This window comes from Acomys russatus, chromosome 31 (assembly GCF_903995435.1).
Source record: "Acomys russatus chromosome 31, mAcoRus1.1, whole genome shotgun sequence".
NCBI classification, from domain to species: domain Eukaryota; kingdom Metazoa; phylum Chordata; class Mammalia; order Rodentia; family Muridae; genus Acomys; species Acomys russatus.
Genome location: NC_067167.1, coordinates 34,675,323 through 34,702,774, shown reverse-complemented (window position 1 = coordinate 34,702,774; position 27,452 = coordinate 34,675,323). Strand labels below are relative to the sequence as shown.

At 38.2% G+C, this 27,452-nt stretch overlaps 1 protein-coding gene across 1 annotated transcript in view; it reads left to right on the top strand.

Moving 5' to 3' along the window:
- The window catches only part of Trhde (thyrotropin releasing hormone degrading enzyme), a 438,539-nt gene extending 428,542 nt beyond the window's left edge, over positions 1 to 9,997 (top strand). The window contains exons 18-19 of the mRNA XM_051172782.1: positions 2,140 to 2,221; positions 9,403 to 9,997. Coding sequence (XP_051028739.1) covers positions 2,140 to 2,221; positions 9,403 to 9,546 — 226 coding nt within the window. The 3' untranslated portion in view covers positions 9,547 to 9,997. The remainder of the gene's footprint in view (positions 1 to 2,139; positions 2,222 to 9,402) is intronic.
- The last annotated feature ends 17,455 nt before the right edge of the window (positions 9,998 to 27,452 follow it).

Genomic DNA, 27,452 nt, shown 5'->3' with positions numbered 1-27,452 from the left:
TCTTGAACGTTAGGGCTCATGGGAGGGGCTGTCTAGGATATACTACATTTTCACTTTACAGGTTCCTTCTGGTTTTAGTTGTCATGCGCTCTCATGGCTTCTATTGCTCCCAGAACCATTTCTCTAACTCATGCCTTTCATCTGATGTCACCATGTAGTAAAGGCATTCCCACTGGGGTCCCCTATTGGACTTTGCCTGAAAACCAAACCTGTAATTTCTTACTTGTCTTTCTTTCCTTAGTAAGAATTTCTTTCTTTTCTTTCCATAGATAAGTATTCATCAACTGCTTAAGCCACACATCTGGAAGTCTATATAGACATCTCCCTACCTTTTACCATACATAATGACAGGTCCAAGGTTCTCTCAACTATTTTAAATGTTTCTTGAAGGCTTCCTTGCTGCTTCTACTACCACTTCTTCAGTACATGCTTGTTTTTTTTTTCTTTTCCTTCTCCCGTAGCCTTCCATATTTCTGCCCCTCTACTCATATTCACTGCTATCTACATGTTTATGTAGCTCTCTTCATTAGCACCAGAACCTTCTAAAAGGTTTTGGTAGCTCTATTCAATAAAATTCCACATGATTAATTACCACACTGAACATAAAAGCTTCATGGTATATGTCCTGTTTACCTCTTGAGATTCTAATCTGGTCCAGCTTCACAGTTTGAGCCCTCCCGATGAAAACTGACTGAAGTTGTCTACAATGTTCATGTGGTTTCATACTTCCCTGACTTTGTTCATGTCAGACTTCTGCTTGGCATTTCTTTCTCAGAAAAACACCGTATGCAGTTTAGATGGAAAAAGATGCAGGCCTGTAGATCTCCTCTCAGTTCTGGGCGTCATTTCATCAAGGCTACATCTAGTTACAATAGGAGTATCCCGTTACATGTCTAGGTCTTAAACCATATAAAGCATCAAGTAAAGATTATGCCTTACTCTTCCTGACCTGGGGGTGTGAATGAAAACAATTAGACCTCCCTTAGAACGAAGTGGTTTTTCTTGTGTAGAGAGCAACTTTTCTAAGCAAATCCCATTGACTTGTATTATTACTGAAGTGATTGCTTGGTTGTTTACTTCTTTGAGAAAGTATCACTATGTAATTTTAGCCATCCAGAAACTCACTAAGGGTAGACCAGTCTATCCTTGCATTTGCAGCATTCTCCCTTTCTCTGTCTCTTGAATGCTCAGATTGTGGGTTTGTACCATGACACCTGGCAGTTTGTAATGTCTTTTTTTTTCCTCATTATGGCAACCTCCAATTTAATCCCTTCTTTTAGAAGATAAAAACTAAGTCCTTCAGTAGCTAAAGCACTGAAGATCCTATGAGTTAGAGAAACAAAATAAAGCCTCTAGTAATCACTGCTGAGTCTTTACTTTAATAATTTCAGTCTTACTGTTGGCTATTTTGGGCTCTAAGAGTGTGAAAGCTATAATAGATGTCATAGCAGTGTACAGGCAGATCAACAAAGTGAGAGCTTTCCACTCATGGAAGTCCATTGTCCTGGGACCATAAATCAAGGAATTGTGTTCATAGTGTAAGAATTACATATTATTACAACTGGGTATAAACAAGTAAATATTTTAATAACAACAATAGCAACTAACACTCTTTTATGAAATATTTTTTGTGAACTTCACCTTGGTTTCTGAAATGTAACTAGAATTCCTTGGTCTATTATAACCAGCCATAACATGGAATCTGTATGACATAGTGGTCAGGCCTGAGTTGGTCTTGCTTTTCTTCAATTCCTGGGCAATGCTTCCCTTACAGTGATCTAGACTGGTACGCACTCAGACATTTCAAAATATCCCTTTCTTGGGCCTTGGCTTTCAAATAGAACAGCAATACCTGAATCTAATTCTAGGGTCCTGGACTTCTGGCAAACTCACTGAAACTCAGACTTCTCTGACACCCTGTGCATCAGGTCAGATGGATCTGATAGACCACCAGGGCAACAATTGCCTCTTTGCATCTTTCACTCCTGACAGGAATGTCTAGTACTGCCCCGAGAGCTGGTGATCACTGACTGCTCTAGCAAATGCAACTCTTGGGAAGGGCTCCAAAAACCATCATAGCAAGATTGTTTAAATTGCTACCTAGGCAGACATTAAGACCTTTTTCTTTTATCTTTGTAGGTACGGAGAAGCATTATTTATGAATTCCAAACTTATCAGTGGAGTTACAGAATTTCTAAATACAGAAGGTGAACTTAAAGAGGTAAAAAAAATCTTACAATCTTCTTATATAAACATATATAAACATACAAATCACAAATTTGCTGTGATTTCTTTGCATTAGATTCATACCAGTTCCTTTTACCCCCCTACTCACATGATCACATCCCCATACACAAATGTATGTACATACTTGCGTGCACTCACATGTATAAACACACACACACACACAGGAAAAAAGGGAGGAAGGGAGAGAAGGAAGGAAGGATGGAGAGAGGGAGGGAGAGAGAGAGTGAATGACAATGAACAATGCTGAATGTTGGGAAGAGTACCCAGATGTAATGAATCCCATAGCTGGGGACCAGCCATTCCAGAGACCTTTGATCCAAATCTTGCTCTTCAGATGGTTCTGTGTTCTCAGTGTATAAACCATTCACTGACAGCTGTGCCAATGACTACACGTACCAAAGGGACTGTGCTTGCCGCTGAGATACACAGTAAAAGCCTCATTGCTTTTGTAGACACAATAGCCTGCTATTGTCATTCAGTCTATTAAATGGAATAAACTCCTATTTGTAGGAAAGAACAGAGCAGATAACACACATTGAAAGTAATAGTTTGGTGCTGGGCATGGTGGCGCATGTCTTTAATCCCAGCACTTGGGAGGTAGAGGCAGGCGGATCGTTGTGAGTTCAAGGCCAGCCTGATCTCTACAAAGCGAGTCCAGGACAGCAAAGGCTACACAGAGAAACCCTGTCTTTAAAAAAGAAAAAAGAAAGAAAGAAAGAAAGTAATAGCTTGCTTAAGATAGATTGCTTGGTTCCATCACAAGTTCATTTTATTAATGAAAATAAGCTTGATTTTTTAATGAACTTGTGTCAAGGCTCTGGGATATATATCTTTTCTTTTCTCTATTATATTTCTCAATGTGTAAGTGGTCTAGGTGTTTCCTTTCCCTCAAGTGGTTCTTGCCTATATGAGAGAGGAATATAAAATGGGGACTATCTATCAAAAACAGGAAAAATAACATATTCTTTACTTGATTATGATAATTGAGTCTCCTTTTCTTCTGCTTTCCACAGTATATAGCTAATATTGAGCACAGAAACTTTTAGTTTTATTAGTTTTCATAGATGACAAGCTGGAAGCTGTGACCCACAGGTGATACTGTTGAGAAATGTTCCTTTGGACCTGGTACCTCTGTCACACCTGTATGGATTTTTCACAATGATTACTGTGTTGAGCTAAGGCTCTGAGTCCTAGTGACTTGAAAGCCAGGCCCCAGAGCTCCCCCGTCCGCAATGTATGTTCTCAACCCTGAAGGTTTAGGTTTGATATTTTTAGTGAAAGAAGCTAAATAACACTTTTATGTGCCCATGGGAAAAAGGAGGTGTGTGCAGTCTATAATTGCCTTCATTATTTTTACCTTTAAACTGAGTAATTTTAGTATCATGATTTAATATTCAGCAATCAAGAAATAAAGTGTTTATTTAGCTACGGGCCCCACCATCATGGAAGTGAAGACAGAAGTGGAGTGTCTCCTTTCTTTGCCCCATCCATCCTGTTTTTCTCTTATCTCCTGGCTTCTTTCACTTTCATCCCTCTTGTCTTTGTGTACCATTCATGTATTTGGTCTTTTTGGTAATACAAAGGCCATACAACTCATGTTGTAGATTAATATTTAACTGAATTTATCACACGCAAACCATCTTGTTTCATACATTTAACTTACATATTTAATTTTTATTCTCTAATTAATTGCCATTTAAATGTTCTAAGCTACCCCTATCATGAAAGTCGTGTCTTCAGAAGGGGAACTAAATTATGGCTTTTATTCCATTATCTTCAAAGCAGCCAGCTTACCAATGCAGGCTCTCAGCAGAACGAACAATGCCTCTCACTGTGGGCTTGCTTGCTCTCACTTTCCAGTTGAACAGCTCTGCCCAAAGCCATTCCATACTTTATCACCTAACCATTTTCTGCAGGAGGAGAGGTGTTATTTTCAGGTGTGATAGGGTTTAATTTGTGTTGTCACTAACCCATCATTAAGCAGAAAGTGTTAAGCAAGACCAGTGTCTTCCCTTTGAGGCTGTACCTTATTCCTGCTGTTTGTAGACCCAAAGGGAATCAGCAACTTTGTGAGTTATAAAACAGTTTTTAATTTTTTAATGTTTAATTACGTCATTTGTGTATGTGCATGTGAGTACTGGTGCACCAAAGAGGTCAGAAAAGGCTTTTGGAGCCTTTTGAGCTGGTGATACAGGCTGTTTGAGCTGACCCAAGAGTATAGTGGAAACCTATCTTGGGTCCACAGCAAGAGCATTATGCTCTCAATAGCTGAGTCCTCTCTTCAGGTCCTCTGACAAACATTAACATTTCAATGACCATTATCAGCTTCGGAGAGATTATGTGGAGAAACACATCCTGTTTCATTGTCTGTTCCCTCAACTGTCTAGACCTAAGACTGCAGTTTACACTTAATTGCAATTGGGCCGCTAGTGCTGCCTAAGCCAATCCATGCTTTCCTTAGTTTACATTGGCAGCAGCACACCTTCTTCGTGGAGCCCCAGGGATGTTTGCCGTTCTCAGGCCACTGGGGCCTTTTTGCATGGGCATGGTTTTCTCTGAACCTAATGCACAGCCTTTTGGTAGAATATGTATGCTCTCCATCACAGAGGGTTCACTGCAACTTTAATAGGAAGTTTATTATGAGGTAGAGACCTCATAATAGGCCAATAGATAATTCTATTTAATTGTATGATTATCAAGATTCTATTATGTTTTACATTTCACTCTTACAGTACTGCACGATGCTGGAGTCTAGGACACCGTTAAATGAGATATTTTTCAATATTAAACAAGTTTTTAAAACATAGATTAGTAACTACACCTAGAAATCCCGTGCTAAGAAAATAAATGGGCGTGAACAACACTGCCATTTTATTAAATTTTATTTTACAAAAGTGTTCAAAAGTTGTTCAGAATAAAAGCAAGACAGGTAAATATCTCAAAACCCAATTAAGATACAATGGTGGCAGAAAATCTAGCAAAGAGGCTGAGAAGTGAGCAGGGCAGACTGCTAAGTGCCTTTGTCTATGCTCAGGCCTCACAGTCAAGCAAGCTCCGCTAGACACTCCAGGTCCCGCAGGGTCCTCACAGGAGGCTCTGAACGCATGGTCTCCATAAGCAATGCTGAGATCAACTCAGGGCAACTGTGGCAAGTGTGCCAGGCATGCACTGATGGACGAGCTCCTCTGCCAATGTATGAGTCACCTCAGGATCGCTGGGCTCACAAAGGAAGCATTTAGTGTACTTCAATCATAATTTGAGAAATGAAACTCTGGGAATCCACTACTTAGGTTGTCTATAGAGTTCTCTTACGGGACAATCTGACTTGCTGCCTTCGTGTCAGTAATAGATCATGGTCAAGCCCATGGCTTGGAGTTTTCTCCATGTGTTCAGTTTCTTTCATGAAGAGACTCAGAGCTCATTCACCTAAGTGAAAGTTTCCAGAGAAGCATTGATCATTATCTGGCGTGATCAACAAACAGCCAGAAACAACGTGCTCATGTAGCACGCATTTTAAAGAAAAGCGGGTGTATTGTTCATTGCCATTTAATATGTAATTAAATAGAACATGATAGCATGGTCTATAGCAAGTCACACAATTCAAAATGGAAGACAATGATCTCTTTGTTGCTAAATGGTCATAGACCGAATCTATCCGAACGTAAGTATGCGAATGAAAGTGTATCGTCGTATTAATGAATTTCAGACTGTAATCCAAACACTTCTTGGGCATTTATATGTGTATGCAAACATTGTGCATGGTCTATATTTGTATAGAGCAGTGTCTAATATGTTGGAAATGTACAGAAAGTTTCCTCGAAGCATTCTTTCTTCCTCTATTTCTTAATAGTAAAATGTGTTAATTTTAGGACAATAAAATAATTCTCAGTTATCAATTAGATATCTTATGGTTGTTTTAAAATGCAGTTATTTTGATATCTGTCTTAGTCAGGTTTTCCATTGCTTTAGTAAAACACCATGACCAAAAAGCAAGTTGGGAGGGAAGATCTTATTTGACTTATACTTTCATATTGCTGTTCGTCATCAAAGGAAGTCAGGACAGCAACTGAAACAGGCCAGGAGCCTGAAGGCAGGAGCTGATGCAGAAGCCATGGAGAGGTGCTTCTTACCAGCTTGTTTTATATTACTTGCTCAGCTTACTTTCTTATAGAACCCAAGACCACCAGACAAGGGATGGCACCACCCACCATGGGCTGGCCTTCCCCCATCAATCACTAATTAATAAAATGCCTTATACTTAAATTTTATGGAGGCAGTTTCTCAATTGAGATTTCCTCCTTTCAGATAACTCTAGTTTGTATGCTGACATAAGACTAGCCAGCAGTGTCATGTCAAGTCTGTAGTTCTGTGATATGCTTTTCTGTTGCCAACTTTGCCAGGTGATAAACTTTCAGAAAGCCCACCAGTATCAACTAAACAAACAACATTATCATAAACAAACCAAGAGATCCATGAACTAAAGTCCAAATTAATTTGTAGATATAGAATTAACTTCATTTTCAACACCTCCATGCTTCACTCTTTTTATTATAATTTTTTTATTAATTCATTCATATTACATCTCAATTGTTATCCCATCCCGTGTATCCTCCCATTTCTCCTTCCCTCCCACTTTCCCCCTGTTTCCCTCCCCTATGACTGTGACTGAGGGGGCCCTCTCTTGCTGCTCCGATCTTCTCTCAAGGCCCTGAATTTTCTTCTTGGCAGAGCCTCCATGTGGCATCCCCTATGCGACGGATCACACCCCACACTAATTATGCTACATAATGTCTCCATGCTGTGAGTTGATTTTTCACATTTCCCTGTCAGCCCTGTCGTTGTTGGTTGGTTGCCAGTATCTTAAGGAACACAGCACCAAAAGCGAAGCTGCTAGTGTTTAGTCTTGAAGAAAATTCTTTGAGTCTTCTCAGAGTATATGTACTCTCTAAATAAAGACAGTAATAATTATGACAAAGCACTTAAAAGTTTTACCGTCAGTGCTCAAATTCTCTGACAGTCTTTCTTCCTTATCCTAAATAATCCAATACTTCTAAATATCTAATTTTCTTTCTATCCTAAATATCCAATATTGCTAAATCTATTTGTTTGGTTGTGTGAGGTCATTAATCACCAAGTTTCACATCACCACTACTTCCTTCTATCAGCCAGCTGCTTTGGTAATGTCTTGACACTGAAGATAGTTTTAAGTCCTATATTGCTTATTTTTAGAACGTGACTATTTCTTTTTTCTATTCTAATAACAAAGTGACCCTTCAGTGTCACAGTGAGTTTCAAAAGCTCTTTGCTATGGTGGATTTACCTTGTAATTAGACCTGGTCATTGAAGCCATACCACTAACCTATTTATAATAGATGCATTAAACGTTCTACTTTATTATCTGCTGTATTCTGTGTATCTTAGGTCCTGAAACTCTGACTAGGGACAGTGAGGCAATAATAAAAGGATAGACACATACATAGTGAAGCTGGGACCAGAAGAGACCTTCTCATGTCACCTGCCACTGCCACCACAACCTGGGACCTCAGCAAGTTTATTAGGTACAGCACGGGGGGTGGGGGGGTTAGCTAGTCTAAGTAGAAAGTCTTTACACAGGAGCAGTCTCAGATGGCAACATCCAAGGGAAAGATGCTATAATCCCTAATCTTTACACACACTAATTAATTTTCACAAACACTCAAACTCTCAAGGAAAGCTTTGCCATTCTTTCTGAGCCAGGCCCACATGGGAAATGGCTTTGCCAGTTTGTCATAGGCCAATTGGTCTTGAGGTCTGTGTCCATGTCAAAAACCATTTACCCTCAGGACTTCACTCACTTATTATTCCTCTCCTTCTTACAACTATCACTTAATGAAACAAATTTGAATTTATGGGAATTATAATGCCCACATATTTTTTTCTCTGCATTTCAAAGTAAATCGCATCACAAGTAGACAAAACTTAATGTTTTAAATGTGTTTGTACTAGTTAAATCTGTTCTTCACAGTTTCAACATATATGGGTTACTCTTATTTCTGGCCCTCCCATCTTTCTTTCCAAGCTCTGTCTAGTCCTCTCTTTACTACAAATCTCTTTCCCATATCTACTGTTGTTGTTGTTTTGTTTTGTGACCTACTGAGTTTAATGAAAGCCATAGCTTTGAAACTTTTCACTGGAGCCTAGAGGGCTTTCTGGGAGTCAGCGTGACATAAGTAAGGAAAGTGACTGTAATTATAAATCTACCAATAACCAATTAGTTCATCAGTAAGGTGCAGGCCCTCATGAGACTCCCCCTCCCCAATTTGTGACTGACCTATGACAGGGCCGGTGTCTTATAGAATAATTGCCAGAAACTGCAGCTTCTGCAGGTTTAAGCTAAAAATGGTTGTATCTTATCTGGATCATTCCATTTTGCAGCCCTGCCTTCTGACCCTTCCATTGTTTCCACCTCCTCCAGTGTTTATTTTCATTTCAAAATTGTTCTACATTAGTATATTTACTATCAGTCATCATTAATGAAGGAGCACTATGTCAATCAACAAAATAATAAGTTTTGGTTTTCTGGAGGAAAAAGAGATCATTCATGTTTGTGGTCACATGTGGAGAAATGGGTAAACAGGTCTTGAACCCACAAATATGAGGATACTGTTTGGGAAGCACAGATGGGACAGTCAAGCAAAGTGACTAAAGTTAGGCACAGCGGTTAAAGGGGAAGTGACCAGGGTGTTATTCTTTCAGAATTAATTTTGGTAGCCTTTCATAGGATCTCTTTTTAGAAATTGCCAGTATTAACATGATCTATGAGGGAAAGATATTGGTCCTAAAATGTCAACATGTCATCTAAAAGGCATCTGCTTAAGTCCAAAAGACTCTGGCAGGTTAAAGAAATATGCCCTTCAAGTTCTGGAAAATTCACTCAGGCAAGTAAAGTGATGTCATCAGTATGTTAGCTCTCTGTAGAAAAGACAGTGGAAGCATGTGGTGCTTAGGTGAATTACCTTTTAAATATAACTCAGAGCAAGTAGGGGTGGAGGGGTCATTCAAGTGTTTGCTAGGTTTCCACATGGCACATCATCGCCAGTGTATTCTTATTTGTGTATGGTCCACATAATTTATAATAATACATGTAGAATCACCATGTTCGATTTCCATTTCCAGCTAAAGAACTTCATGAAGACCTACGATGGTGTAGCGTCTGCTTCTTTCTCACGAGCTGTAGAAACCGTGGAAGCCAATGTGCGCTGGAAAAGGCTTTATCAAGATGAGCTTTTCCAGTGGCTGGGAAAAGCCATGAGGCACTGATACATGTCACCTGTAGAAGACGCAGCCTAAAATGATGTGAGAAGACCTGTTTTCTGTGGAGTGGGGAGGCTAGCCAGAACTTCAGTGTTAACGTGGGGGAGGATTGTTGTTGTTTTGTTTGTTGTTTGTTGGGGGTGGTGGTGGATATTTTCCTTTGTTTCATTCACTCTACATTTGTTTTTCTACCAGATATTCTTCTTTAAAGAAACTCTTACAAGTGGCCCTAGCCCTGGTAACTTCAGCTGTGCATTCCCTCCTGTTCAGGACCGAATATGATAGTGGGTGCATGTTGATGTTGCAGTCAGTCAGAATACTCTGTGCATGGATAAATGGTCCTGCCTGTGTTCCAGCATGCTTATTTAACACGTCCAATGTTGTATGTATGTGTACATCCAGGATGGGCATTATGCGAAAGCACAAAGATTATCTGTGACAATCAGTGTTGCAATGAAAGTTAAAAAAAAAAATCTTGAGAAGGGAATATTATTCTCAGCCACGGACAACAGGCGAGATACAACAGCACTCGAAGCATTCTTTGTCATTTGTTTCAGCACTTGGATTGTCTGGAAATGACTGTTGTGTTGCTAACTCGTTTTCTTGGAGTTAAAGCTGTGTATACATTTGCAAAGATGTAAAGATAGTTTGTACATATGCATATGTACATAAGGAAGCTCCATATGTATACAGTATGATGTACATGCACCTGTGCAAAGAATCTCTTCAGAGCAAAGGAAATTTATCTCTTTTTTATAACTGTGTGAACACTTGGAAGAGGCTTCAAGAAATTTATCTCAGCATTATCCTTCCTACTTTATAACTCGCTTTCTTAGCTGCTTTTTTTGTCTATGTCCTGAAGAATGATCTGTTCTACTACATTAAGCTGATTTCTAAAAACATATATATAAATGCTTGAAAACCACTCTAAACATTCTCTTGTCTGTGATAGCCTCTCACCATTTTTTCTGTAATTATTTTGATCAGCATTCCTATTGCATAAAACAATTCTTATTTGTATTTAGAACGGTCACTGCTAGGGAAGTGGTTTTGTACAGGTTCTCTGTATTTCTTACCTTAAATAATGTCAAGTTAAGTTCTTTGTGTGTACTGATCTCTATGTGTATGTTGCCCCTATGCTCCATTAAGCAACCATACCTCAACAGGTCTATTAGCATTTAATGACCTTTTATGCCAGTTGTGCCCTCCCTTAAGACACAAAGTTGCTTTTATGCTGTGTTACTGTACAAACCCTTTGGGATTTAACAACCCTGTTCTACCTGGGAATTCTGAAGAGCTATTTTCATGGCTGTGTGCAACACAACTAGAGTTCTATGCTTTTCTCTCCCAGTAGGCCAGCCCCCTCCATCAGAGTTGACATGTTTTAAGTTTAGCATTGTAAAATACTGCTATCACTGCTATATTGAGTCAACTGCTGTGAACCCCTTTCTATTTTCCTGTGGTGTTCAGCATTTCCAACTATAGCCAATCATTGAAACTATGGATTCGGAGACTGTCACTCAGTGCTGGGGGAGGGGGGAAACATTTATAAAACAAGAGTTCTAGAATTGTTTTATTTGTAGAAATGAAAAGCAATTTCCCAATTCATACATACATAGTTACATCTAAATTTGAACCTTTTCGTGCAAGCAATTAATGCTTATTTCTTACACCTACAATTTTCAACACTTCATTCAATTAAAATACATGAATTTTAAGTATGACATAGTGTTAAAGAGTCATGGTCATGCTTAGTGTGAAATCTGAAATTTAGGAAGTGAGCAAGTTCTGAAACACAACACTCATCATAAAGGCCCCAAATATCCATTACAGCACTGGTGAACTCATTCATGGAACAGAGCTGATGGAGATAGACATGGGTGTCTTGTTTTGTTTCCTGAAGTACTGAAAATTCTTAGAGTGTGGCTTTTAATTTTAAGTGAATCATCATTTCCAACTTTGAGTTCCCGGGGCTTTCTTGGTTCTTTTTCTACCCATTGTTGATAGACATAATCTTCTCTCAGTACTTTTGTGGCCTTGAAAACAATCGGTTTAGCTATAATCTAAATCCTCAGTGTATGATTACGTGCAATGTTTATACCTCATACAGTGCTTGGTCAACAGTGTAGTGGCACCAGTGGCATCCGGATGGCACTTTTGTTCTAGACATTCTTCTGTTATTTAACCTTTCCAATGTTGAAATTATATCAGGCTTTAAAGTTTCTTTTTAGTTGTTTAAATAAGTAATATTTTCAAAATAATAAAATAGCCAACAATATCTCTTGGAATATTCTGTAAAATGTAGCTATAAAATTATATTTTCTACTTAGAGTTTTTATCTTTCTCTCTTGTGTGTTTTACAAGTCAATTATCTACATGAAATAATGTTTTGAAAGTGTTCATCATTTAATCTCAACATTTTTTCTGTGTCAATATATGCACAACAGCAAAACTTTGTTTTCATTAGAAAATATGGGATTATTTGCCACTTTGGGTATTCATTATCTCCAAGTAGCTTGTAAATAAAGTGTTTTCCCCATTTTTACATGTTTTTTCATAAAATTTCTTGCAGTCTTTGATGTTTCAAAAACCACATGATATCAAACTTAGAAGGCTGACATGTATGATTCCAGATGTGTTTCTTGGAGTTCATTAGCATGTACATTCCTGGTTCTTCATTCTCATAGTTTTATGATTTTAAGATAATTGTATTATACTGGGAATTTTATAATATATATAACTAAAATATTACAAGGTTATTAATGGTATATCATAAATTTCTACAATTCGTTCTGTTATCAGTGATGTTTACACACACTGATTACTTCTTCACAAAATCTCAGTGCATAGTTGAGTTCCTCATGAAGATGAACTGACGCTGAGAACTGCCGCTCTTACCTTTAAAACCGCAGTTATGAAGTAACCAAAACCACCCGACAGAGATTGAGTACAACTGACACCGAGCAGTGTCTTTAATTTTTATCTACCTATTTCATTAGCTGTAGATTTATCAGGTTCTAGACAAGCATCTGAACATATCATTGAACACAGTCACAATTGCCATATTATCTTTAACGTTTATATTTCAAATTCATATAATTTCAAACTACTGGGTGAGCATGCTAATCACCATTTACTTTGGCAAATATAAGCAGTCCAATACTGGGACACAGAATTTAGCATATGGCTTACATCTCCCATCGCAGATCTGTTAGAGAACATGGTTTAAATAAAAACTTAAGATTGTGATACTTTGTTTCACCTTCCGAGCCCACTTCAGATAGTGAAACGAGCGATAGAAGAGCTGCAGATGGTCAGAGTGTACAGAGAAGGCTACACCATCTAAACAACTGACAACAATATTCACTAAAAAGTTTGTAAGTCTGTGGAGACTAAGTTGCAAGCATGAGATTTCTGTGGAGCTGTGGTACTGAATTAGATGAAATAGATAAGTTATAATGAGTGAATGCTTACTTAAAATTCACTGCTAATTAAATATTTCAAGAATTGTCTTTTAGGAGGATGGAGACTGTAGCTTGAATATTTTCATGAATGATCCTGACGGCTACTCACAAATGTCACATCAAAGAGCAGATGATGGGAAACCAAGATTTCCATAGGAAACTTTCATGTATCACATATCATGGCTGAGCTATCATCTGATACCAATAGTTAACGTGCTTTTAGAATTCAACCAAGTGAAACAAGATTTATGGAGTAGGTGTGTTTAACTGAGCATGTACTTAGAGAAAGCAAGATGGCGGAAACAGGTCTAAGCTGTTCACATGAAAATGTAGAGAATTCTCCTGTTGAGAATTCTCTGTTAATGAAGTAAGGTGAAACAGAGTCCAATGCTGTAGAAGGGCAGTGTGAAAAATTTTATGTGTGAAGCCCAAGCGTTTTCTGTGCTAATTCCAAAACTTCTGGATAACTTTTATCATTTGACTTCACAATGATAATATTTAATAGAAGTGTGAACCATTCTGAAATTATAGTGACATCATAAAATTTTTAAAAATAGTAATTGGAATAAAAATTGGGACAGAATTCATCCTTGAGAAAAACTGTGTGATTTAGCAATATTGCTAATCTTCAGGAAGATTGTTTAGTTCTCTTATAAAGTTATCTTCAATTTGCCAAAATGATATTAGCTTTGTTGACTTTAAGTGAATCATTTATTCTTTTAAGCAGAATCAGCAATGCTGATCTTAGAGAATACTTTATTTTTTCAAATTAGTATATGAACTTGAGTACAAAAATATACTTATGAACTATGTTGAAATTTAAATATTTTAATTACATAAAATTAACCCTAAATTCTGCTGCCTTGAGCTAATTAGCAAGTTTTCAAATCAAATATTTATTTCATTTTGGGATGTATTCAATAAAAGTCTAACAAACATGTACTCTACAAGCTTTTAATTTTAATTACACTTCACGAAATTTTATTTTAAAGTTTTGGCAAGAAAAGTTACAAAGCTTTTAGAAGTGCTTTAAAAAAGATTTATTAAAAACAGGTTCTCATATTAAGATGTTCAAATACTTTTATTCTTTGAGTTTATTTTTTAAGGTATTCAACTGTTTTAGATCATGTGACTTTTGCATAGATTTCACAATCCACACTTTAAAGACTTTTCTACTGAATGTATTTTTATTTTGATTTATATTAATTTATTTATATGATTTATATTGAAGATAGTTACTTTAAGAGTTCATCTTTTTGTTACTCCTAGTTCACATACTGACACAATAACACGGAAGAAAAAGGGGCCTCATTTTGTTTCTTTTTTCTTTTTTTAATCAAATAATTATAGGGAAGGATCAAGGATGTGAGCTCACAGATGGCTTTCCATCACACCTCACACACTCTGCAACTGTGTTCTCACGTAACAAGCATGTGGAATGTCGTTAATTCTACTTGGTCATTGAGAGATTGGAGCCTAAAGCTGTCCAGTGTCTATACTGAACTGCTAATGTTAGCGGGGCCTCAAAACTATGACCATAAGCTCTACATGAGGCACATGCGTCACCTCTGTGCCTCTGTAGAGCTTGACGCGTTATCCAACCATACAGACTGGGAGAGTTGAACATTTATTTCCCTCACACCTTTCACAGTGTCATTGTTAAGGACTTGTTTGAAATAAGTGCTAATTGGTTTGTTTTGGCTATCAGTCATTTATTAGCAAGGTTATTTCGTATGCTCTCTAAAAATGTTTTCAGCACAAAAATTCTACATTTTTGTTTGTGAGGGCTTTAAACTACAAGTAATTAACTGACACTCAGCCAATGAGCCATTAAAAAAAAAAAAAAAGAGTGAAAAAGAGGGTGGATTGCAAGGCGCCTTTCCAGTGTCTCAGGAAGATGAGGTTAAACCTGTCTCTGCATGAGGAAGAGACCTATTAGGCTACGGAGAACTTTTCTATTGCTTAGCAAGGAGATCAGAAAAAATAATTTCTCTCCTTTTGCATAGAACTGTGGATGGAGCGCACTGCTTAATTTACTTGAAGTTCTGTTTTCAACGGCCCTGCTGTGTGTCAAATACAGTCTAAGCTAACTGCTTTGACGGGCTTCGGTACAGGTCAACTTGCTTCTAATGGCCCACATTTTTCTTATGTCATGTAAGCAAATGAATGAGAAAAGTGTTTTGTAGGAAATATAATAGTGGAGTTAAATAACAGGAGCCTCAAATGTGCAGAGCGTTTATTTTCTGCTAATCATCCCTGCAAGGCTCAAGGGATTTCCTTTGCTCTTACATACAGATCTGCCACCACCTTTCTGTGGTGTGTAGCCTACTGGGTGAGAACTCATTAGAGAGTCTTTGTTCCTCCTTTTACTTCAAATAGGTTTTTTAGCTGTCATTTCTCAAGTGTAAACTATTTTTCAAATGGATTTCTTCCCCAGTGTTTGATTCAAGTTTCCACAGCATTTGTGTAATGGCAATCTGACATTAGCTTTTTAAATGACACCTGTAGATTGGCCTATGTTAGTATGTGTGCAGCCTTTCATGGCTGTACTTCATTCTATTTTGCATTTTAAATGATCTTTGACAACAGGTAAGCGCTGTGAAACGAAAACGCATTATCATTGTGGTTCTGCCCATTCTCAGATACTTAAAGGGCAAGATAAATTTTCTTTTGAGATCTGATTTTGGCTGTCTGACCAAGTCTGAATTTTTCGGATAATTTAAAATTTCGTTTTACTTCTCTGCATGCGTTGTCCTCGGTTGGTGCATCAGTTTGTGCAGACGCTGCCCCCCCCCCCCCCCCACCAACCGGCACCCCTGGCCTAATCCTCAGGCCTTGACTTTCTCCCAGGGGCACTCCTGCTCCCTCCGGGACCTTCCATCCCCTACTCAAGATCCCTTGCTCAGATGTCGCTGAGGGACAGCTGATTCTCCACGTGGGGCATGGGGAGGAAGTAAGGGTGACTTTTGCTAAACCTCTGACAGGCACTCTGGTGCCCACGATTTCGTCACCGCCTCTTGGCAGGATGGCCTTTCGGGCACACAGAGGAATGAGATGTACGCTATCCTGATGCGACCTAATAGACTGTGGCTAGACAGTGGGGTAGGACACCCTCTCCCCTATCAGGGGTCTAGGGGAGGGGAACAGCGTAGAAGAGGGGGAGTGAGATCGGGAAGATAAGAGTGAAGGGATAGCAGTCAGCATGTAATAAATTATAACAAATAAAATATACATTTAAAAATTCCATTTTAGGACTACCTCTATAAAACAAGCCTGCTCAATAACAATGTTTATTTACTTAAAACCATAGACCAGACTTAATTAGCATATGCCATATGGAGGCATATTTTTCTCCTTCCTAATATTTTATGATTTAGGGATAAAAAGGTTACTGGTCTCTTAGTAAACATGAGTTCTGAAGCATTTGCCAAGTAAATAGCAGATAAATGTTTTCTATGATATGACTTTAAAAGTATTCAGTAAAAATGAATCTATGTATTCAATATGAAATTTTAATTCTTTTTTGACCAAATGCTAAAAAATTGAAAAATTTTAAGTGAGAAACTTTGTCTACTTATCTTAAGCAGAAAAAAATATCAAAATTTGCCTCTGATAATAACAGGTCACAGAGGAAGAGCATATAGGCAATCCAGAGGAGACGATAAGCTGAGGCCAGATGACAGGGGAGGAGGGCTCCCCCTTTCTGAGGACTAGGGGAGGGGGCATGAGGGAAGGAGAAAGGGAGGGTGGGACCAAGAGAAGAGAAGGGAAGGGCTACAGTCAGGATGTAAAGTGAACAAATAAAAAATTAAAAAAATATGCACAGTAATGTGTAATACATCATTGTCTTAATGGTCTGATGTGCAGATAAGGCTAAGAGAAATAAAACCTTCTCTGTGCTTTTGTCCTACTTTCTTTGAGGTTATACAGAGTACAGAGGTCCATGGAAGGAGAACCACTCCTTTCTGCATGAGGGGTTTAAAAGGAAATAAATAGACTGGTGCTAGAAGAAGAAAGTATATATTTGTAATACATTATATAAAGAGAAAAACCAATTCAGTCTCCATTCTAATTATATCTTTAAGATAAATGAAGTCACTTGCACTTTGCTAAAAATTATTTTACCTGAAATGCATTTCGGATTGCTTTTTAATAGGTTTTCCTGCATTCATCTGACTGTCAGTCTCCCAGGATCTCAAGAACAGTTTCCAATAACAACAGAACATAAAATAGACATAATCACGGCTCATATGCAATACTCAAGCCATGCTTTCCAATGCTTCTGGGTTTTTCTCTTTCTAAGAACTGGTCAGGAGTATAAGAACTGCCTCAGCTTGGCCAATCATTTGAACCTAATGTACAATGTTTTATACAGCCATAGATAACCCTTACTATGCCGGGCCTGGTAGCACAGGCTTTCCATCCCAGCACTTGGGAGGCAGAGGCAGGCCGATCGCTGTGAGTTTGAGGCCAGCCTGGTCTATAAAGCAAGTCCAGGACAGCCAGAGCTACATAGTGAAACCCTGTCTCAAAGAAACAAACAAAAACGCCCTTACCATGTGTTAGGAAGCATGCTACTAAGCTATATATAGGAATATTCTTAGAAGAGATAATCAATGTCTATCTGTATATGTCTAAGCTTATGATGTGTTTAATAACTCGAGAACTTTACATGCATACACAAATGCATCTCCAGCAACAGATCTCTCTCTTTCTCTTTTTCTTTCTCTCTCTCTCTCTCTCTCTCTCTCTCTCTCTCTCTCTCACACACACACACACACACACACACACACCTGTGTATCTCTCAAACTGGTACTTTTGCTACAGAACCAGCACTCTTATCAGAAAATAATGATAGGAAAGTATCAAAAATAGAGAGGAAACAATGGTACCATATTTCCTGTAAGCGCCCTCCCTGGTGGTCTATCTCAGTGAGTATCAGGTGAGATGGAATTATTTTTACTTTGACAGTCTGTTGGTGATTATGTGCAGAATCCACAGAGAATGCACTTTGCTTTCACTAAGGGTGGTGGCTCCCAATTCCTGATTCACCTACTCTCACCTGCCTAGCTTCCATTATACAGTGGTTTCTGGACCACATATTACACTCCAAACTGACCAATGAGCCTCTTGCTGAGGTCTGAGCAACAGCATTTGTAAAGCACACAGAACATTTTCACACACAGTTAGTGTTAATAGCCCCTGGGGCGAGAGACACCTAATATATGTGTCGATTTAGCTATACAATTTCACCGTAGCACTGATTTTTGAAAACTCAAAGCAGTTGTTGTTCATCATTTGTCAACAGATGTAGAATCTAAAACATGCTCGCAATTAGCGCAATAGGAAACAGCAGGCCAATTGATTGATTGACCTGCCTACCTTGATATGCCACTACTCTGTGTAAAGCTTGTAGCAGTTTGGTGATATCCACGCAAACATCTCATCTTCTTTGTCTTCCAACAGCAGTACTTTAACATTTCTTGTGCTTCCCTTCTAGTGTCCTTGATCCACATTTACTGTCCTCATTGTTTGCAAGTGTATAACCTTTATTTAGCTATGGTATTAAGAGTGAGTCTTTAGGAAAGTGTTTCCATCTAATGGCCTGTGTTCTATGGAGCAAACCCCATCCTGCCGGTGCTGGGTATTGCTCACATTGGAAGTGTTGAAAAGCTGAGATCAGGTATAATATGTTACAGCAGCAAGATAGGCATCCCACAAACTATCGTCTATGTTCACATCACTGTCCCCTTAGACAGTTACCTCATTTTCACTTGATGTTAGGTAACAAATAGTGAAGGCTTTGAGCTGTTTTGGTATCAGTGTGCACAACAGAAAAATGGCATGGGTTCCCAGAACTGCCCCCCCCCCCAAAAAGACTCAAGAGACTCAAGAGACTCCTGGGTACCTTGAAGATGCTTCTTAGTGCTCTCAAGGCTTGTGGGCTCATACACCATTTCTCTAGTTCAGGCCTCCTCTGGATTGTTAAACCTCTCTTTACTTTCCCAAAATCTACAGCTAATTGGAGCCTTCATAACACACATTAATCATTTTATGCAGCATAAAGGGATATATATATATATATATATATATATATATATATATATATATATATATATATATATATATATAACTGGTTAACTCCTGAGTCATTTCTAATATCCAGAACCCATCTCTCTATTATATAGTTGCTAGGTTCCCATTTGTGTATCTCTCCCTCTGCCACGCCCTCCCCACAATGACTTCATTGTCCTCATTGGGTTTGCTGCTTAACCTCTTTTCATAGAGAAAGGAAAGTTTTCTGTGGAGTAAGACCTCCGTAGGTAAAGATTTTATTGTTACCACAATTTTTATGATGACTCACTATACTGAGACATATATGACAAATTCAAGTGTACTTAAAAGCTCCAGTAACAGCTGGTTAAAGGAGGGAATGGCTTCATGAGCCTAGGCCACTGGAAAAAATAAATAAAATCAAACCCGCAATAGCAATGGGTCCAGTCCAAAGTTAGTATATGACACACACAACCCAAAATTTAGAACAAAAAAGATCGAATAGGCTTTCCATGTAGAAAAGCTCTTGGATTTCAGCCGACAGGATATGGAGGAGAGCTGTAGGAATGGCTGCAGGCGGTAACTGAAGCCAATCATGAATATATTCCACTGGCAACCACAGTTTTGGTGCTTGGTTGACCCAAATATTCCCAGTGTCATTAGAATGAAATAACTGAGTGAAGTAAATGGATTGTTTCCAACGATTCACACAAACTCCAATGTACATATGTAGTCCGGTCCTGTTGAGATTGTGTGCGATGGGCAAATACTGTCTTATGCATGCAAAATGTCATGTGAGTGTGCATTTGTGTGCCTATGTGTCTGTGTTTCTGTTAGAAGAGAGGGGATAGAGCAAAAGAGCTGGAGTCAGATAATACAACTCTCAAACAAGCTCACTTCCACAGGGAAAAATAAATCTTATATGTTACAGTATTTTCAGCCTCTTAAAATTAGCTTATTTAGTTTGCTAGTTCAAAAATTATTATTATTATTTTGGCATGGGAATATGGTAATACAAATAGCTGGTAACTGAAACAGAGGCTAGACTGAAGCTAAGAATTTTTTTTTTTTTTTTTTTACTTTTGGTCCAATAAAAAGTGACACGAGATTCTAGACCTTCCAAAGTTTCGGTAGCTATCTCCCTACGTAGAAACTGTGTGTGCTCGTGAGTACAAGGGCGTATATCAAAATATATTTGAACTAATTTGAAAACGTATCTTGACTTGTCCTTTTTGGTGTGTAGAGGTGATTCTTAGCATCTGTTTGTTCTGTCACAAACAGTTTGCAATCAAAATCCTGGTGGATCAAATTTAGAATCCTTCTCATTTATTAGGATTTTTTTAAAAATCAAGTCAATTACTTAATATTCTTTTCATGTAAAATTTTTTCCATATGGAAATTTTGGAATTCTATTTTGCCATCTACCACAATAATTGCCCTCTTTTTCTAATCTCTATGGCTATCTGAAGCTATCCTCCTTTAACCCATCGGACAAGTTCCTTTCTTTTCTCCACATCATTATCTGGTGTCCGACGGCCAGCACTGACTGCTCATTTGGTTAGATAGGTATGCTCAGTGGTTAGCTATGCTCACAGGAGATTCACATGAGGAAGAGATCTCTGTTCAAACTGTACTGTGCCTTTCATTGTCCAACAAAAGAACTAAAGTAACATGGTGGCAAAACCTGCACTTGGGTGTTTCTGATTATTTCAATCTAGATAACTAGGAAACACAACATACAACATAGCCAAAAAATATCATTGTGGTATATTTTTCACTCTAATATACTATGTAACATTGAAGGAGAGATAAGCCTGTTTTTTAGGATGCCAAGTGTGGGATCAGAATGGTCTTGTGAGAGAAGAGGTGAGGTTAATGCAATAAAAGACCAACCACCTAGTGCTGGGGCTTGATTGTTGTCAGCTAAAATCCCATAACAGACTCTGGGAGGAGATATATAAATGAGCTGAAAACTGGAGGCTTTTGGAGACTTGGCATAGTTTTGGCTGTTCATTGCTCCACTTTGAAATGCTCCTAAAAAAAAACCGCTCAAGGGAAGGCTTTGGGGCTCCAACTCCTACTAAAGTTCTGAGTTCTGGTTATTCCAGGTTCCAACAAAATAAAAAATCCTACTGATTACGCCAGGAGAATCGCTCCTCAAAACTGATATCCTTACAGTTTAGTTGTTGTGTTCCTTAATCCTTTTTTCCTAGTGGTTTGGTTAGTTGGGTTATAAATAACATATGCTTAGTTAATAAATTATAATTAAATATATTAGTTAAGATACTTAAACTTACATAATGTCTTAATATGATAGTAGAAAGTTTTTCCTTTCTATGCTTTCAAATATATTTAAATAAGCTTGTGTCTTTGGAACTTGGGTCTTTGAAAATCTTATAATTTGTATTAGACATTAACTGACGCAGCTGCTTCTCTGTTTATTTGAAGCCTTCTTTATCTATACTTTCTTTTTTTAGTGTGAAGAAACCTTACTTCACACTTGTTTCATATTTTATATTAATGTACGTTATTGCCCAGCTAGGATATAAATTTCTGAAGGGTCAAGATGGAATCTGCTTTCAACTTTCCCTTGATTGAGAAGCACCTGCCTGCCAGTAGGGAAACCGATAGCTTTTCATGTAAGCAAAACCCACACAGTGCAAGAAGTGCGCTTTGCAGGCATAGCTAGAAGGAAGTGTTAATCATTTTAAAGTATTATAAGCCTAAAGCATTAAAACTCACTCCATCCCTTTAATTTGCCCAGAAATATCCCTTTAGAGCAACACTTGTTATCAGCTTTGACCTGCTTGGTGAAGAGAGTAGAAGAAGAGTGGTAATGAGAAGATGCTATTTCACGCACACCTATTACAGTAATTCATTGACAGTGCGGAACCTTTGCCAATGATAAATGCGTGCTGCTGTGGCACAATTTGAATGCTCCTTGGCTTTTTAACAATAAACCTCCCACAAAAGGTTGCAAAGGCACAAGGGAGAGAGAAATTTTCGTTGAGGAACTAAACTAACCAGGAAGCATAATTTTAAATGAAGTGTCATAGTTTCTTTGGAGATACTTTTGTTCACAGTGGATGGAGATTCTATGATTAAGGAAAAAGGAGCGAACTTTCTGTTTGATATTCCACCAGTGTCTCATATACTTGATTTTGCATGTGTGCTGCCTTCTAAAATTATCTCCATATAAAAACCACAGCATCCTCCTCATTGTCTAAAATCTAAATCTGTCAGGAAGACGATGCCGTTTATGACACTGGAATTCTTTGTAAGATCTCAGGCTGGCTGTAGAAAACTGTGGTAGGGTTTCATTCTTTGATGCTAATGTGCAAAAAAGAGCTCAGGTGGAAGTATAGTGGTTTGTGTCTCATGCTACTACTCTGCTTTTTAGGATCCATTAAATGTTACAAGTCTCAGCTGCAACCACAGAGGGACTAGTTAATAGCAACGTCTATTGATGATAGTGTGCGCAAGCCTGCCTAGGACACTTCTGACATTAAAAAGGTATACAGAAGACACTTAGCATTAAAGAAGTTTTTTTTTTTATGGTTGGCGAAAGACAATTATATGGGAAACAAGTAGATATAAAACAAGACGGAAGGCACGCAATATTAACTTTGTCCACAATTGAGAAAAGACAAATTGTGTGAAGGCTCAATTCCTCAGGAAGGCTCTAGAGCAAATTGAGTTGTAGAGAAGTAACTGTCTGTCCTATAGTTTAGATGAGGCAAGGTGTGAAGTTGAGGCAAGGACTCAAAAACTAATCACAGAGCAGCAAGTTACTAAGAGCTTGAGATGCTATCTGAGTCAATTCCATTTACACACTCAAGTTAGAGAAAGGCTTTTTACTAGATCTCATTTAATTCTTTATGATCTGATAAGGACAAACACTTTGTGGGCAGTTCTTTGCCTTCCACACTCATTTGCATCGAGTGGCATTTATTATTGTTTGAACACATACTTCTCACCTCTTTTTCCTTTTTCTAGCCCCTCCCAGTTTCTTTCTTTGAACACCTCCCATGTATTCCCATCAAGTTGGTATCCTTTTTTTTTATTTGATTATTACATTATCACCATCGTATATATGTGTGTATGTGTGTGTGTTCACAAATATGTATGATATATATTTTATAATACATATGAATATATATCCTATATATAGAATTTTCCTCTTTCCATAATAACACGCTCATAGATATAGCCATTGTTTGTTCTTATTTATGCAAAGGGGTATATTTTTAGGAAGTAGTAGTTGCAGTGTGGAAATGCCAGAGATGAAAAAATATGGCAGGGAAGAAAAGTATAGATAGAATGCTTCAAGTTTTCATTATCTCTGCACGTATTTATAAAACTTAAGCAATTCAACAAATATTTATAATAAGGTCCATGTGAACCGTCTTTGCATATTACCAGAAATTTTTTTTCTACAGGTCAACATGAGGTGTCAGAAGTGGAGCACTCTGATGCTAGACCTGTGTTTCTGACTGTACAGTTTCTAAGCTTTTATTGCCTTAACTAGTTTCTCCATGTTCTTGTAGCACAACTGGTCTGAGCTTGGGCATCTCATTTTGGATAAGATATAAGGGTGCTTTATAGACTGTTGTACAAAAGTCCTTGGCTGAATAAGGTGTGAGGGTACTTTATTGTCTGCTGTACAAATGTACTTGGATGTAGCCCTCAAGATGCTTCCCTCTCTGCCTCTGATGTGCTGTTCATTCTTTGGATTCCATTCCTTTCTGTGCTCCTACAGTCTTTTTGTGGTGATGGACGTTTACAAATTCTCACTTGGTGAAGCCTGGCTTTGGCATACTGTACAACCAGCCAACCATACAATGTTTTTCTTCACCTCCTACCCCTAGAGTCTGCTGACTTTGCTATGTGGCGGCACAAATAATGATAGATAGGCTCTTTTTTGGCATTAAATGTTATGTGAGGGCTGATATAAAGTAGGGATGTGAGAGAGAATAAAATGTAAATGAGGGAATCTGAGTTTATATCCAGTCAAACACTAAGATGACAGGACACTGCCAATTACAGGCAGTTGGATATAGGACACATTGGTACATATTAACACTGAGGCGGTGCTCACTGGCTGCACAAAAGGCGGTTAACACGAGCCGTTCTGCCATCAAGAAAGCAGCAGGGTGCAGGCCAACATATGCCTGTGGATTGTTACAAAACCCAGCTCACACTTTTCTGTCCTCTTCTGGAGCAGTACAGTGAAGATGCTTTTCCTCCTGAAGACATAGAGCTGGTCAGAAAGGCCTGCAACCCAAGGACCTCACATTGATACCTAATATAACTTTGAACACTTGGGGCAAATTATGGGTTGTATGTTATATAGACTGGTTCTGTGGCTGACGTCCTAGGCTGAGGTTTGTACACTATGCACCTGGAAAGCATTGCTCTTTAAATAGGTTCACAGGGATGGGAGAGGGATTCCAAAGCCCCACAGCTATCAGAAGGCACCTGCGTCTTCCTGTCTCCCTGCTCCTGTCTACCAGTTCTTTCATGCAACTACAGTTCCACTTGCCACTGTCTGTTCAATGGTATTTATTTTCTCAAGTGTTAGCATGTACTCTACAGTGCTCCTTGGGTTTTAAGGTGCTGTTAACTGAGCTTCCAGTTAGACAGGACACAATGGTATTTTACCTACAAATCTCTCGGGGTGGTCCCAAAATTTCAACTTCAACAGGCTTTACAGCATCTTTTTACAAATTCAGAAGTTGGAGAAATACCATTCTATTCAAATGCCACGAAGTCTTCCCCATTTCCCTTGAGAAAAACAATGTAATTTATCTGTAGTTGGAATTTCTTTAAAGTGCTTACATTTGTCCCTTTTCCCATAGTATTTATAACGTTCTGTCTTCTGTGATAACTTGTCATAACACCATGATGGATGCACTTGCTTTTATTCTCTCTATAACAGGCCTGCATGTCCCCAGAGCATCCACACAGAATGTGGCATCTAGGAGCTGCTTAGCTCTTATCTCCAAGACCGCATGAAATGTTACCTCCAGGCCTTCCCACTCCTCTTCTGTCAAAACCTGGTGAACATAAGCTACAGTGTAACTCCAAAACGCTCGTACCATATTAAAATAAATGAAGTGCTTAGAAAGCCTCTTGCTTGAACTAAGCTTAGTTCACAGAATTTGGTCCCAGATAAATAGTTGACTCAGGCTTTTTTTGTTCTCTGTAAATCTCCTTATCAGCAGAGGTTTATTTTTGAAACTCGTGGCTCAGTGTACTGGAAAGTAGTGACTTGACTCAAGAGCTAAAGCCCTATTCATGGCTCAGGCCATAAAAATTACCTCTATGTCTGTCATTGGTGAATCATTTATGATGTCCTCAGTGCAGTGTGAATTTTCAAAAGGTTAGCTTTGGAGGGGCATTTTTAGAATGCAGGTGTATTTGTTAAGAATATGTCAAGCTACATTAGTGGCATTAAAGAAAAAAAAATCACGGGATATTTTTTACAAGGGAATAAAGGAAGCAAATTCAAATCAAAGATCAGAAACATGACTTGAACTTCAATTGCTCGTGTGTGCTTGTGCACGTGTATGTGTGTGTATGTGTGTGTGCCTGTGTGTGCACGTGTGTGTATGTGTGTGTATGTGTGTGTGTGGATGAGGACATGTATACATTATATAATAGAACTAATGATTAACAAATCACAAAAAGCTGAGTTTCTCAAGGCTTGCTGCAAACATTTCAGGAGCTTTAATTAGCATTCAGTACTGCATTTAAATAAGTGAAATTATTAAGTTACACTAGAGTTGATAAACAGCATATATCATAGAAAATATGTGACAAACACATTCACAGAGGTGGGATAGACACCTGTGAATCTTCTGTAGACATATGTCTTCTCAAGTGAAAGGGGAGGAAACATTTTGAAGAAAAAACATTTTAGGTATAAAAAAATGTATGAAAGTCTAATATTCAAATAAAACATAACTACACATTTTTTAATTCAAAAGAAAACTAGCCTACTAGGGTGCTATCAAAACATGATATATACAATAAAACAGGAAAAAAACCAGAATTTTATGAGGCCCACATTTAAAACTACAAAATCTTTCCATGCTTAGGTAAAATTGCTGACACTCTTCTCTCTCACAAAGCATCTCAGTACTTTACTGCAAAGACCAATGATCTTTACACATACTCTCCTCAGACATTTTTATCTCCTATATCCAAACCAGGTTTTCATTGCTACTGTCTGTCTATCTGTCTGTTTCCCTGTCTGTCTCTCTGTCTCTGTCCACTATCCCTCTCTTTCTGTCTGTGTCTCACTCTGTCCCTGTCTCTCTCTGACTCTCCCTTGTCTGTCTCTGAGACTCTCACTTTATCTCTGTCTCTCTCCCTGCCTCTTCTTTCTCCTGACCTCTGGGCATGGTTGTACATGTATGTGGGCTGCATTGCATGTGGATAACAGAGGTTGACCTTGAGAGTTCAGTGCTCCTGAGGAGATGTTCAACATGTTTTTTTTTTTTTTTTTTTTTGAATCATTGAATCTCTCAGCTTGACTTGGAGCTCCTCAGTTACTCTAGATAGAAGGGCAAGTGAGTCCAGACATCCAACTAACTCTGCACTTCCTGTATGCTGCAATTACAGGCATAAGCCACCATACATTTTTTTTTACATGGGTGTTAGTGATCTAACTCAGGTTCGCATGCTTTCATGGCAGGCGCTTTACTGACTGAACTCTTTCTCTGGCATTCTACACATTTCTAAATGTATCTTGCTGCTTGCTATCTTCACACTCCTCCAACTTTAAGAACTCATCCTACATATCTCTACCAAATGCTTTTTTTCTTCAGTTTTCCACTGTCATTCCACTGAACATTTGCAGTGATTTTCCACTACTTGTTATATAAAATGTTGACTTACTTTTCATTAGCAGGACTGCCCAGTCATCCAATCAGTCATTATTCTAAGAAACATGTCATCACAATACTGCATGTGATTCATCATGTTTTTTAATTTCGGAAATGATTACTGGTGCTAATCTTTATGGAATGCTGAAGATTCTCTAGAATGTTTTTCAGGAGTTGGCTTGTCATGAGTGTAACTTGAATTGTGTTTGGCAGCTGTGCTTTGAATGTTTCTAGAGACAGACAGTAACTTCTGGAGGACTGATAGCACTGCAGATGCCTCTCCCTTCTACAAATACGCAAATTATTAGTATTCCTGGCAGTGAAGACCTGGTTTTGAGAAGAGGGATCAATATGTTTTTTTATTTCTTCTTAGTTTTCTCATTAGTTAGTCAGAAAATCTTGTTTGTCTGTGTTATATTTTTTAATTGTCCTGAGTCATATTTTTATCTTTTGAAAATTATAATGAAAAAATTATTGTCCCTATGCTACCATTATCTTGTAAGGT